General features: G+C 59.0%; 1 protein-coding gene across 1 annotated transcript in view; it reads left to right on the plus strand.

The window, feature by feature from the left end:
* Window positions 1-359: 359 nt before the first annotated feature.
* The window catches only part of ARHGEF17 (Rho guanine nucleotide exchange factor (GEF) 17), a 60203-nt gene continuing 49325 nt past the window's right edge, over window positions 360-11237 (plus strand). The window contains exon 1 of the mRNA XM_008568555.1: window positions 360-3563. Coding sequence (XP_008566777.1) covers window positions 375-3563 — 3189 coding nt within the window. The 5' untranslated portion in view covers window positions 360-374. The remainder of the gene's footprint in view (window positions 3564-11237) is intronic.

The following is an 11237-nucleotide window of genomic DNA, read 5'->3' on the forward strand; positions in this document are numbered from 1 at the left end:
CGGAGCGGGAGCGGGAGGGGAGGCAGGCAGGCAGGCCGCCGGGAGGGCGGGCGCAGAGCCGAGGATCGGAGTGCTGGGATCCCAACCGGCCCAGCCGCGATGCCCCGGGTCGCTCGGGCCGAGGCGGGGGCCGGGCCTGGGGGTCGGCGCTGAGGCTGGAGGGGCCAACCGAGATGGAGCCGATGCCGCCCTCGGCCGCAGAAACTTGAGCCGCGGCAGATTAACTCTCTGCGCCCTCCTCCCAAACCCCCGAGCGCTGCGGGTGCAGGACCCAGGCCTTCGGACCGCGGCCACTGCGCTCTTCGGAGCGGGGGCGCAGGGGGGGTTGGCCGCGGCTCCCCGAGGCCGGCCCCCCCGGAGTGAGTGCTGCCACCATGGCTGACGGGGCGTCCCGGTCCCCGCTTTATCGCAGCGTTTCATTTAAGCTGCTGGAGCGCTGGAGCGGCGGGCCCGGACCGAGGGAGGAGGACACGGATCCCCCCGGGTTGCGGCGCCGCGCCTCGTGCCGCCTGAGCACGGCCGTCCCGGGCCAGCCCTCCCGGCGCGTGTCCAAGCTGGCGTCGGGGCCCCCGGCCGCCCCCGCGCAGCCGCGCCCGCTCCGCAGCCTCTCGCCGTCCGTGCGCCAGCTCTCCCGGCGCTTCGACACGCCGCGTCTGTACGACGACTACGCTGGGGCCCCGGACGGGGGCGTCTCCCCCGGAGCCACAGAAGAAGCGGCCGAGGGCGCCGCACGCGGGGCCTGGCCCAGCGTCACAGAGATGCGCAAGCTCTTCGGCGGCCCTGGCTCCAAGCGGCCCAGTGCCGACTCTGAGGCCCCGGGGACGTCCAACCCCGACGGTGCTGCGTGGGAGCCCTCGGCGCTGCAGTCCCGGCAGCCACCGACGCCACCTCCTCGGACGTGCTTCCCTCTGGCTGGCCTGCGTTCGGCGCGGCCACTCTCAGGTCCGGGGACCGAGGGAAGGCGGCGGCAGCAGCAGCAGCAGCAACAGGAGCGGGCGCAGCGTCCGGCGGATGGTTTACATTCTTGGCATAGCTTCTCCCAACCGCAGGCCGGGGCTCGGGCCTCCTGCTCCTCCTCCTCCTCCGTCGCCTCCTCCTATCCTGTCCGCCGCAGCGGGGCTGCCAGCTCCAGCGAGGAGGAAGAGGAGGGCCAGCCGCCGCCGCCTGGGGCGCAGAGTCCGGCCTACCACGGCGGTCACTCCTCGGGCAGTGACGAGGACCAGGACGGTGAGGGCAGCCACCACTGGGGACGCAGGCCAGAGATCAGGCCTGGGGGCTCCCTATTGGATCAGGACTGCAGGCCAGACAGTGATGGGTTAAATCTGGGCAGCATGGACTCAGCAGGGGGAGCCAGGAGCCCCGATCCCCCAACATCTCCAAGAGCCCCTAACGAGGAGGGACCCCGGGAGTGCAGTGCTGCCTCTCCGCCCTGTGTCCCAGGTCCCCAAGGACTGCGGCCTATGCCCGACACTGTGGGAGGAGCTTTCCGTGTGGCCAAGGTGAGCTTTCCTGCGTACCTGGCCAGCCCGGCAGGCTCCCGCGGTAGCAGCCGTTATTCCAGCACCGAGACCCTCAAGGACGACGACCCGTGGTCTAGCCGGAGTTCTGGGGGCTGGGGCGTGTATCGCTCCCCTAGTTTTGGAGCCGGGGAAGGGCTCCTCCTGCGGCCCCAGGCTCGAGCCCGTACCAAGGGACCTGTCAGCACCACCAGAACGTTGCGGGATGGAGGATTGGAGCTGGACAAGAACCGGCAGCGCAAGTCTTTGTCGAATCCGGATATCGCCTCAGAGACGCTGACGCTGCTCAGTTTCCTGTGCTCAGACCTTTCAGAGCTGAGGGTCCGTAGGCCTGGTGGGGGTCCTAGGGACCCTGGGAGCAGCCCCCTAGATGGCAGAGACTCACCAGCTGCAGGTGGCCCAGTGGGGCAGCTCGGCCTCGTGCCCGCCCCAACCCCAGCATCACCTAGTACCCGCCCCACACTCAAGGACTTGACTGCCACCCTGCGGAGGGCGAAGTCCTTTACCTGCTCTGAGAAGCCCATAGCCCGCCGACTACCCTGCACCAGTGCCCTGAAGCCCAGTTCCTCTGAGCTCCTGCTGGCAGGCGCTGGTGCTGAGGAGGATCCACTGCCCTTGGTCGTCCAGGATCAGTATGTGCAGGAGGCCCGTCAGGTTTTTGAGAAGATCCAGCGCATGGGTGCCCAACAGGATGATGGAGGTGATGTCCCCCCTGGAAGCCCTGACTGGGCAGGGGATGTGACCCGAGGACAGCGGTCCCAGGAGGAGCTCTCAGGCCCTGAGTCCAGCCTGACGGATGAGGGCATTGGGGCAGACCCTGAGCCTCCTGTTGCAGCCTTTTGCAGCCTCGGTACCACAGGGGTGTGGCGACCCTTTTCCTCATCCTCTGCCCAGACGAACCACCATGGCCCTAGGACTGAGGACAGTCTGGGTGGATGGGCCCCTGAGACCCCTCCCACACCAGGTGCTCTCCGCCGGCGACGCAAAGTCCCACCTTCAGGCCCTGGTGGGACTGAACTGAGCAATGGGGAGGCAGGTGAGGCCTACCGGTCCCTGAGTGACCCAATTCCACAGCGCCACCGGAATGCCGCCCCTGAGGAGCCTTCTGGGTTCTCCATGGACAGCAACCTTCTAGGCTCACTGAACCCCAAGACAGGACTTCCAGCAACCCCTCCTGTGGATGAGGGCTTGACCAGCGGCCACAGCGATTGGTCTCTGGGCAGTGAAGAGAACAAGGGATACCAGGAAGTTATTCAGAGCATTGTTCAGGGGCCTGGTGCCTTGGGGCGTGTAGTGGATGACAGGATTGCTGGCAAAGCCCCCAAGAAGAAATCTCTGAGTGACCCCAGCCGCCGTGGGGAGATGGCAGGGCCTGGATTTGAGGGCCCTGGAGGGGAGCCCATTTGCGAGGTTGAGCCCATGCTGCCTCCTTCCAGCAGTGAGCCCATCCTTGCAGAGCAGCGGGCAGAGCCAGAAGAGCCTGGCCCTGCCAGGGGCCGGGCACAGTCTGAGAGGGCCCTTCCTGAGGCCCTGCCCACCTTCTCCACTGCCCATCGTGACTTGCACCTTGACACCAAGCTGGCTGATGTGCTGTCTCCACGACTCATCCGCCGAGGCTCCAAGAAGCGCCCAGCCAGGAGCAGTCACCAGGAGCTTCGGAGAGAAGAGGGCAATCAGGACCAGACTGGCAGCCTGTCTGGGGCCCGGCCCTCTTCTAAACACGTTCGCCATGCCAGTGTGCCCGCCACCTTCACTCCTATTGTGGTGCCTGAGCCACTGACTTCCTTTGGCCCCCCTGTGGCTGTGCCAGAGCTCATGGGCTTCCCTGCCCGAGCCCACCCCACACGGCAGGCACCATCGCTCGAGGATGTCACCAAGCAATACATGTTGACCCTGCGCTCAGGCGAAGGCCCTGCCCCAGTGCCTGTGGACATGCCCTGCTTGACTCCGGTTGTACCGCCCTCTGCAGAGGCCAAGCCCCTGGAGGCAGCCCGGGCTCCAGATGAGCCTGCGCCAGCCAGCAAGTGTTATAGCAAGCCACAGGTGGTGAGTCCTTTGTGGGGGGTCTTCAGGGTGAGGCCAAAGGAGGGCTGTGGCCAATGACTTCACCAGGAACCTTTTGAATGTGCTCTTTGGGCAGTGCCCAGGTCCAAGGGAGCTTATCTGGTATTGGAAGTGCCCAGGCAGTTTTGACACAGGGCTCCTGTCTACTCAGGCCCTTTAGAGGCTTCAGGCTTCTGCTGGTGCTCATGTCAAAGGTTCCTGTCTGCTCCAGGGTGTTCTGGGTGATAGTTACAAAGGTTTCTTATGTAGTCCTTTGGATGTTTCTCAGAGACTGGTTTTCCAGATTCCCATGAGGTTCTTTGTTGTAAATACACAGGAGGTTTGAGGATGATGGCACCCAGCACGGGCTCAGTCCTTTCTCTGAGCCTTGCTGCCCTGTTCACCAGTCCCCTTGTAGGATGTTTGGGCTCAGGGACCCCACAGTTGGCATGGGTTTGCCCTTCCTCATGGCTTTCCTGTGGCAGGTCAGAATGTAGGTCTGTCCCTGTGCCTGGGAGAATTAGGGAGGTACAGGTGTTCTTTATGGAGTAGGGGAGGGGGCCCAGCCCTGTCCTTGCTGTGTGACACTGGCTTTCTCTGTGACTTAGCCTCGCCATCTGTAAAATCAGGGAGGTAGAAGGTGGTCCTTGTGTTTCTATCCAGCTGGTACTGTGGAGATTTGGGAGAGTCTGGGTTTGACTTGGGGCACTCTCGGGGCCTGAGTTCTGCCAGAGCCTCTTTGCATAGAAGAGCTTCTAGATTAGGGCTTCTAGGGGAGGTTGGCAGCAAGGAGGGAACTGCTGAGGCTGAGCAGCCAGGGCATCCACAGGCAGTGTTGCCCCTTTGGGTCAGGCTGGGGGTCCTTGTCCCCCATCCCGCCTGCTTATGTCTTCTCCCCCCTACCACCTTCCTGGTGTGAGCAGCCAGGGCATCCACAGGCAGTGTTGCCCCTTTGGGTCAGGCTGGGGGTCCTTGTCCGCCATCCCGCCTGCTTATGTCTTCTCCCCCCTACCACCTTCCTGGTGACTCTGAGATGTTCCCCTCCTCTGCCAGACTCTGGGCCTAGGGAACTCACTATCCCTAAGGCCTCCACTTCCACTTCTGGCTTCAGCCATCCCTAGAGTTTTGGCTGTGGGTTCTGAGGGATCTAGGCAGTTTATGGGCTGGCATCCTGGTTGGAAGCTAGATTCTAGGCTCTGGGTTCTGGGTTGAGATCAGGGGTGGCTTGGGGCTATTTCCAGTGTGGCCTGCACTCCCACTTTTTTTTTTCTGACTGTGTGAGAAGCCTGGAAATCCTAAACCCTGTACTAATTTGGTCACTCCCCGTTCCCAACGCTCTCACGGCCCCTCTGAACTCCCTTTCTCTTTGTTTCTCTTTCCTTGTCTCTCTTTGCCCCTGGTCCTAGCTCTGGTGTTTCTCATGGAGTCTGCAGAGAGAGCCAGCAGGCAGGGAGTGGGGAGAGGGGGGATTTTGGACCTGTCCTTCCTTCTGAGACCCTGTTAGGGGAGCTCAGGTGCCCCTGAACTCTAGTTTGCTAGTTCTGTCTTTGGAAGAGGATAAGGGGGCATGGCAGGGGCAGCTCCTGCCAGGAGTGCTCTCTCCAGCTTCCTTTCCCATATAATTATCTCCTCTGGGAGCTTGGAAGGCTCAACTAGAAGGTGGGGGGTGAACCAAGGGACTCAGGGAGACTGGCGGGGGTGGGAGTTGCTCCTAAGAGGAGGCACTGAGACACAGAGAGGAGGTGGGAGTTTTTGCAGAATTGACTCCTGCTCCCACCTCCCTTCACATTCTGTCCCCTTCACTCCCCTGGGGGGCTGTAAGTTGGGACAGGTCTGCTGTAACACAGGCTTCTCCCTGCCCTGAACAAAGGCTTTCTCTGGCCTCCAAGCCTTTGCCCACTCCAGTCCTCTCACTTTTCCAGGCCTAGCTTGATGTTCCCTCTTCTCCCTTAGGGAAGAGAACTGGTGAGTCTATAATTAGAAGAGCAGTGCCAGTTCCCTGTGTGGCCTAGGATCTGTCACATCCCTGCTCTGTGCATCACTTTCCCCTTCTGTAAAATGGGGGTAAGGGTCTCTACCTGGCAGGCTTCTGTATGGTGAGTAAGTGGTGTGATCATACCCACCCTGGGGCAGGAGAGAGGGAAAACACAGGCTCCACTGCCCCAGCTGCCTCTCAGTGACCAGGCTTGGCCTCTCCTCCCTGCCCCCTACTGGTTTCTGAGCACAGGGCTGGGTATCAAGGCCTCAGTATAACCTGGTGGGCTTGGATAGTCTCAGAGGAGATTCACCATCCCCTAATTCCCCACTCTCTCATAAAGCCTGGAAGTTCTCCCATCTGCTAGCCCAAGTCCCTCCTGCTGTCCCCTTCCTTCTGGCTCCAGGAAGATGGGGAGCAGCTGTCCACCCCCTCCTGCTGGCCTCCGTTGGGGAGACAATGTTCTCTTGTTTCGGGCCTGGGGCTTTAGTCATACTCCCTGGGCTGTGGGTGGAGATGGCGTGGTGTGGGCTCCAGAGTAAGAAGGAAAGAGAGGAACTGGCACACTCTGCCTATGGGGCAGAAACCAGTGTGAACCCAGCCAGGGCCTGACAGGGGCGGTCCTGGGGGCTGTGGGCATCCCCGACCTGACCCCAGGCTTTGGGGAGTCACTCATACTCAAGTCACTCCCAGCCCAGAGCCCATTTTCACCCCGTGTGGTGTTGCCCCCATTGCTGGGAGGCAAGAGGCCTGGGTCCCAGCCCCAGCTCAGCCAACGATTCACTCTGACACCCGGACAGAATCCACTTTGGGCCTCAGTTTTCCCATCTGTAAAGTGGGAGGTAAGGCTGTCTGGTCTTTGAGGCTCTGTAGGAAAGACTCAGCCTGCAGGGTGGTCAAGGGAATGGGAGGAGTGAGAGGTATGGCTGGAGGGGAGAGAGAGGCAGCCTCTGCAATAGCTGTAAGAATCTGGGTTCATAAGGGATGAGGGGCAGCTCATGGGTTGTTTATTCTATGAACACCTGCTTGCGTGTGTGCTCACAGGTGAGGAGGCTGAGCTGTCTGGGCCTCCTTGACCCATCCCTCAAACACCCCTTGTTACTTCCACATAGGCCCACAATAGCCTGGCTGACCAGCGACTCTTCACGCCAGGGCTTCCCCAACCCCAGTCTTAAAGTGCAGAGTCTTGGGGGTCCAACCTTCTGCTCTCAGATACCATCACCCATTTGACACGTCTGACAACTGTAGCCCAGAAACAGGAAGTGACTTGTCTCAGAATCATAGACGGATGAAGTCACAGAGCTTTAGCATATTGGAGTAGCAGTAGCAATGGCTAACAATTATTAAGTGCTTACTGTATTGCAGACACTGTTTCACTCTCTGAATGTGAAAGCTGTAGCTGTCTTACAGTGTGGACTTAGATTGCAGACTTAGATTCATCCCGAATCCTAGCATATCAGTGTCTTAGAGCTGAAGGGCCCAAGGCCCTCCTTCTCAGTGGGATTGGTCTGCCATCTGAGTAGGGAGGATGAGTTGGGGGACAGTTGGGGCCATCACCTGCACATTCCCAATGGCCTGAAAACTTTCAGAGTGGTTTTGTAATTCACCAGTGCCTGGGGGTTGGGGTGGGAAGAACTCTGAGAGCCACAAAGAGAGGATGCTAGGTCTGAGGCCAGCAGAGCCAGGCCCAAGCACAGCACCCGGCCTCGTTCTCCCCCCGCCCCCTGCCAGCCCCTGCCCTGCTGATGAAGGCTGGGCTCCAGCTCTTCCAGTCACCTTTCTTCTGTCTCCCCTTGGCAGTGAACCTGCGGAGGTGGGGGTTCTCTCCTTCCCCTCCTTGGCTCTTTGCTGTGATTCTTCCATGGAAACTGGTTCTGAGGGGAGGGGGTGAGGCAATTAGGACATTTGGAATTCTGAGCAGTACCAAATATCTATAATTAAATGTCTTGTCACCCAGCAGGAGGAGGGTGGGATGGGGGAGGATGGGCAGAAGGGCTGTCCCTTTCTTCTGTTTATTCCCTGTCCTGCCCCCCCACCCCCAAACACACAGACACTCCTTCCTAAAGACCCTGGGCTGGGGAGTGCTGTCCAGGAATGGGTCTACCCCAGCAGGGGAAGAGTAAGGGTTGGGGGATGGACCAGAGTTGAGTCTGACATTTTCCAGCTCCACGTTTCTGGGACCAGCTGGGTTTAGGAGGCTGCTGCTAATCCTGTCCCCAGCCCTCTCTTCCAGTGTAGGGACTTGCCCCTCCTGCTTCCCGCCCTCCCATCTGTGATCTCTCAGGCTACACATGTCACCCTGCAGTGGGGTGAAGGCACCCCCAGGCTGCCTGGGAGCTGAGACACTCAGAGAATTTAGAATCTGGAAGCAGACTGAAAGGGCCTTGGGATGTTGAGCGACTAGCCTGGGGACTCCTGGCTTCCTGGAGGCTCTGCCTGACCTTGTCCTTGAAAACCAGAAGAGAGGGAGAGGTTCTAGGAGGAGGGCTCAGCTTGAGAAGAGGCTAGGCGGTGGGAAAGGGCATGGCAGATGTGCACAATAAGAGCTGGTTTCAGAGGCTTGGCTGGCCCTCGATAGGGCAATGCATCCATTCGTTTTTCAAATACTAACTGAGCACCTAGGCATGTCAGGCACTCTTCTAGGCCTGGGGATACAGCAGCAAACAAAATAAAGGCCTGCCCTCATGGAGCTTCCAGACTAGTCAGGGGACAGTCTATAAATGGAGATGTTGTTTATATGTCAGGCGCTGGGGAGAAAAATAAAGCAGGATGAGGGAGTAGAGAGTGACAGGGTGGCGGCTCTGTTTTAGATGCAGAGGTCTGGAAAGACCTGTCTGAGGAAGTGATGTTTGAGCAGAGGCCTGGAGGAAGTGAGGTCAGGTGGCCGTCTGCAGGGAAGAGCATTCTGGGCAAAAAGGATCAGCGAGTGTGAAGGCCCTGAGGTGTTTGAGAAACGGTCAGGAGGACTGTATGGATGGAGCAGGGAAGTAGGAGATCAGAGGTCAGAGAGGTAAGGGAAGGTGGAGGTGGGTTAGGGAACTGAGATGGGGCAGGCACTGCCGGAAGCTTCTGAGTAGAACAATGACCTGATCTGACTTGGGAGTTCACAGGTCTGCTCTGGCTGCTCTGTGGGGGCAGATTGCAGGGGCCAGGGTGGGAGCATTGAGTCCAATCAGGAGGCCACTGGAATAATCTGGGCAAGATGTGATGTGGCTTGGGCTGGCGCAGAGATGGTGGGGTGGTGGTTTCTACTGCAGCCCAGAGGGCTTTGCAAGGGCCTAGACCTCAGCATTCAAGGTGCACACAAAGCTCCTGTGGCTGGGCAGTGTGCCACGGGTCACTGAGGGTGGAGAGGGGAGATTGACAAAACCCCCAGAGTGGACTCAAGCAGTGGGCTGTACCGGTCACCCCCTGCAGACCTATATCGGCTTTGCTCAGAGGCTAGGAGGGTGGAGCCCAGTGGGGCAGGAGTCAGTGCCATATCCCACCATGACACCCATCCAGCTCCAGCTTGCATGTCTCCTGGGACAGGGACCTTGTGCCACCCAAGGCAGCCCTGTCCCTCCCATCTGATCCTCCAGCTAGATGGGCATGCTGTGGCTCCAATATTTGGATAAAGAAGTAGGCCAAGAGCTGACAGAGGTTTGCCCAAGAAGACCCCATGGCTCTAGAATGGGATTTGGCCTCAGGTGTCCTGACTCCCACGCCATATGTTGGCTCCACAGAGTTCCCACTGAGCAGAGTTGGCGGGATGGTGGTGGCAGGGTGGGGGAAGGGGCAGCCCATGTTTCCCAGAAAGGCTCGCAGCCCTGGCGTACTTATTGGGAAATGTGCCCAGGCAGCCTGGCGCCTTGTGGCAGGCCCTGAAATGGGGGCCCCAGGTCCCCTGGGAAGCAGGGGCCTATTGGAGCTGATGCCACCCCATGGGAGTTGAGCCCCCCCCATGCCTTCCTCCACTTCTCAGCCCCCAGAGCTTCTGGGGCATTCCAGGGGTGGACAGAGGCAGAGGAAAACTGCCAGGCTGCTGGGCTTTGAGCAGGGAGTGAGCCCTAGCCCATGACATGCAGGGCCAAGCCCCCAGAGGGGCTTCCAGGACTCCGCCCTCCAGTAGCTATCGGGTTCACCAGGGATAGTCTGGTGTAGCACTAGGAGTCAGGAGACGTGGGTCTTAGTTTAGTCTTCCCATTTTCCTGCTGTGAGTCCTTAAATATGTCTCTTCCCCTTTCAGAGCCACAGATTCTGCCATGCTCTTGAGCACCAGGATAAAACCTCCTCCTAGGGCTGTTGGGAAAGGCGACATCTGTCCTGAGTAGGATCTCAACTTGTAGACTGAAGTACTGGCAGTAGGGGACTAACAGCCCCGTTAGGCCGCTGTGGAGACAGGCTCAGAGTGGTGCCAGGACTCAAACCCAGGGCTGCTCCCCAGGTCTCTTCCCCACCCCTGCCACCGGTTGCTGCAGTAGCTCCCCCTCCACACACGTGCTCACGCAGGTTCTTTCTTCACGCTTGTGACAAGCTTGGTACTCAGTCTGGGACCTATTCCCAACAGTGGTGCTGTTGCTCCTGGGACATTAAAACTCCCTCTGGTTTATTTCTCATGGGGCTTGGGAAAGTCACTGGGCTCTAAGACCCTCCCTGGGTAGGGAGAGGATGAGAGGGAAGTACAGAGAGCCTCTGAGGTGGGAAGGGCATGAGCTGATTCCAAACTCCCTCTGGTTTATTTCTCATGGGGCTTGGGAAAGTCACTGGGCTCTAAGACCCTCCCTGAGTAGGGAGAGGATGAGAGGGAAGTACAGAGAGCCTCTGAGGTGGGAAGGGCATGAGCTGATTCCAGAGGGCTAGGCTGGCAGGTGGATAGTATATTAGCTTCCTATTGCTACTATAGCAAATGACTACACATTTAGTGGCTTAAAACAACACAGATTTCTTATTTTACTGGAGGTCAGAAGTCTGAAGTGGGTTTCACTGAGCTACAGTTAAGGTGCTAACAGGGCTGCATTCCTTCTGGAGGTTTAGGGGATAGTCCGTTTCCTTGCCTTTCCCAGCTACTGGTGGCTGCCAGCACTCCTTGGTTTGTGGCTTCTTCCTACATCTTCAGAGCCAGCAGCACAGCATCTTCAAATCTCTCTCGCACTCTGAACCTCTTGCCTCCCTGTTTAAGGGATTACACTGGGCCCGCCTGGATAATCCAGGACACTCTTCCCATCTTGAAATCCTTAATTACATCTACAAGGTCCCTTTTGCCATGTAAGGTGACATAGTCACAGGTCCTGGGGATTAGGACATGGACATCTTTGGGGGGGCATTATTCTGCCTACCACACAGGTGGGCGAGGGACCAGGCTATTGGCTTCTGAGATCCAGAGCCCCAAGTTGGTGCTGGTCCCAGGGTAGACCCGTGAACTCAGGCCCACTGCGTTAATCCTGCCTTTATTTCTTCCCATGTTTCTTGCCATTCATTCATTCATGTATCATTGAGCCTCTTGATGGGCAGTGGGGACACACAGGGAAAGCTTGGACACCATCCCTGATTGCCGGAAGCTTTCAGCAAGGGTCCTAGCCCCCTGAGGTGGATGAGGTCCAGAGGGCACCTGAGCCCAGGCCTAGTGGGGTGGGGACAGAAGTGGGTTCCTTGGGGATGGGCCTGGTTGTCAGGGGTGGCTGGCCCTAGTCTTGCTGACTAGAAGTTGGGATGAAGCAGCT

Source organism: Galeopterus variegatus, unplaced genomic scaffold (assembly GCF_000696425.1).
Source record: "Galeopterus variegatus unplaced genomic scaffold, G_variegatus-3.0.2 Scaffold423, whole genome shotgun sequence".
NCBI lineage: Eukaryota > Metazoa > Chordata > Mammalia > Dermoptera > Cynocephalidae > Galeopterus > Galeopterus variegatus.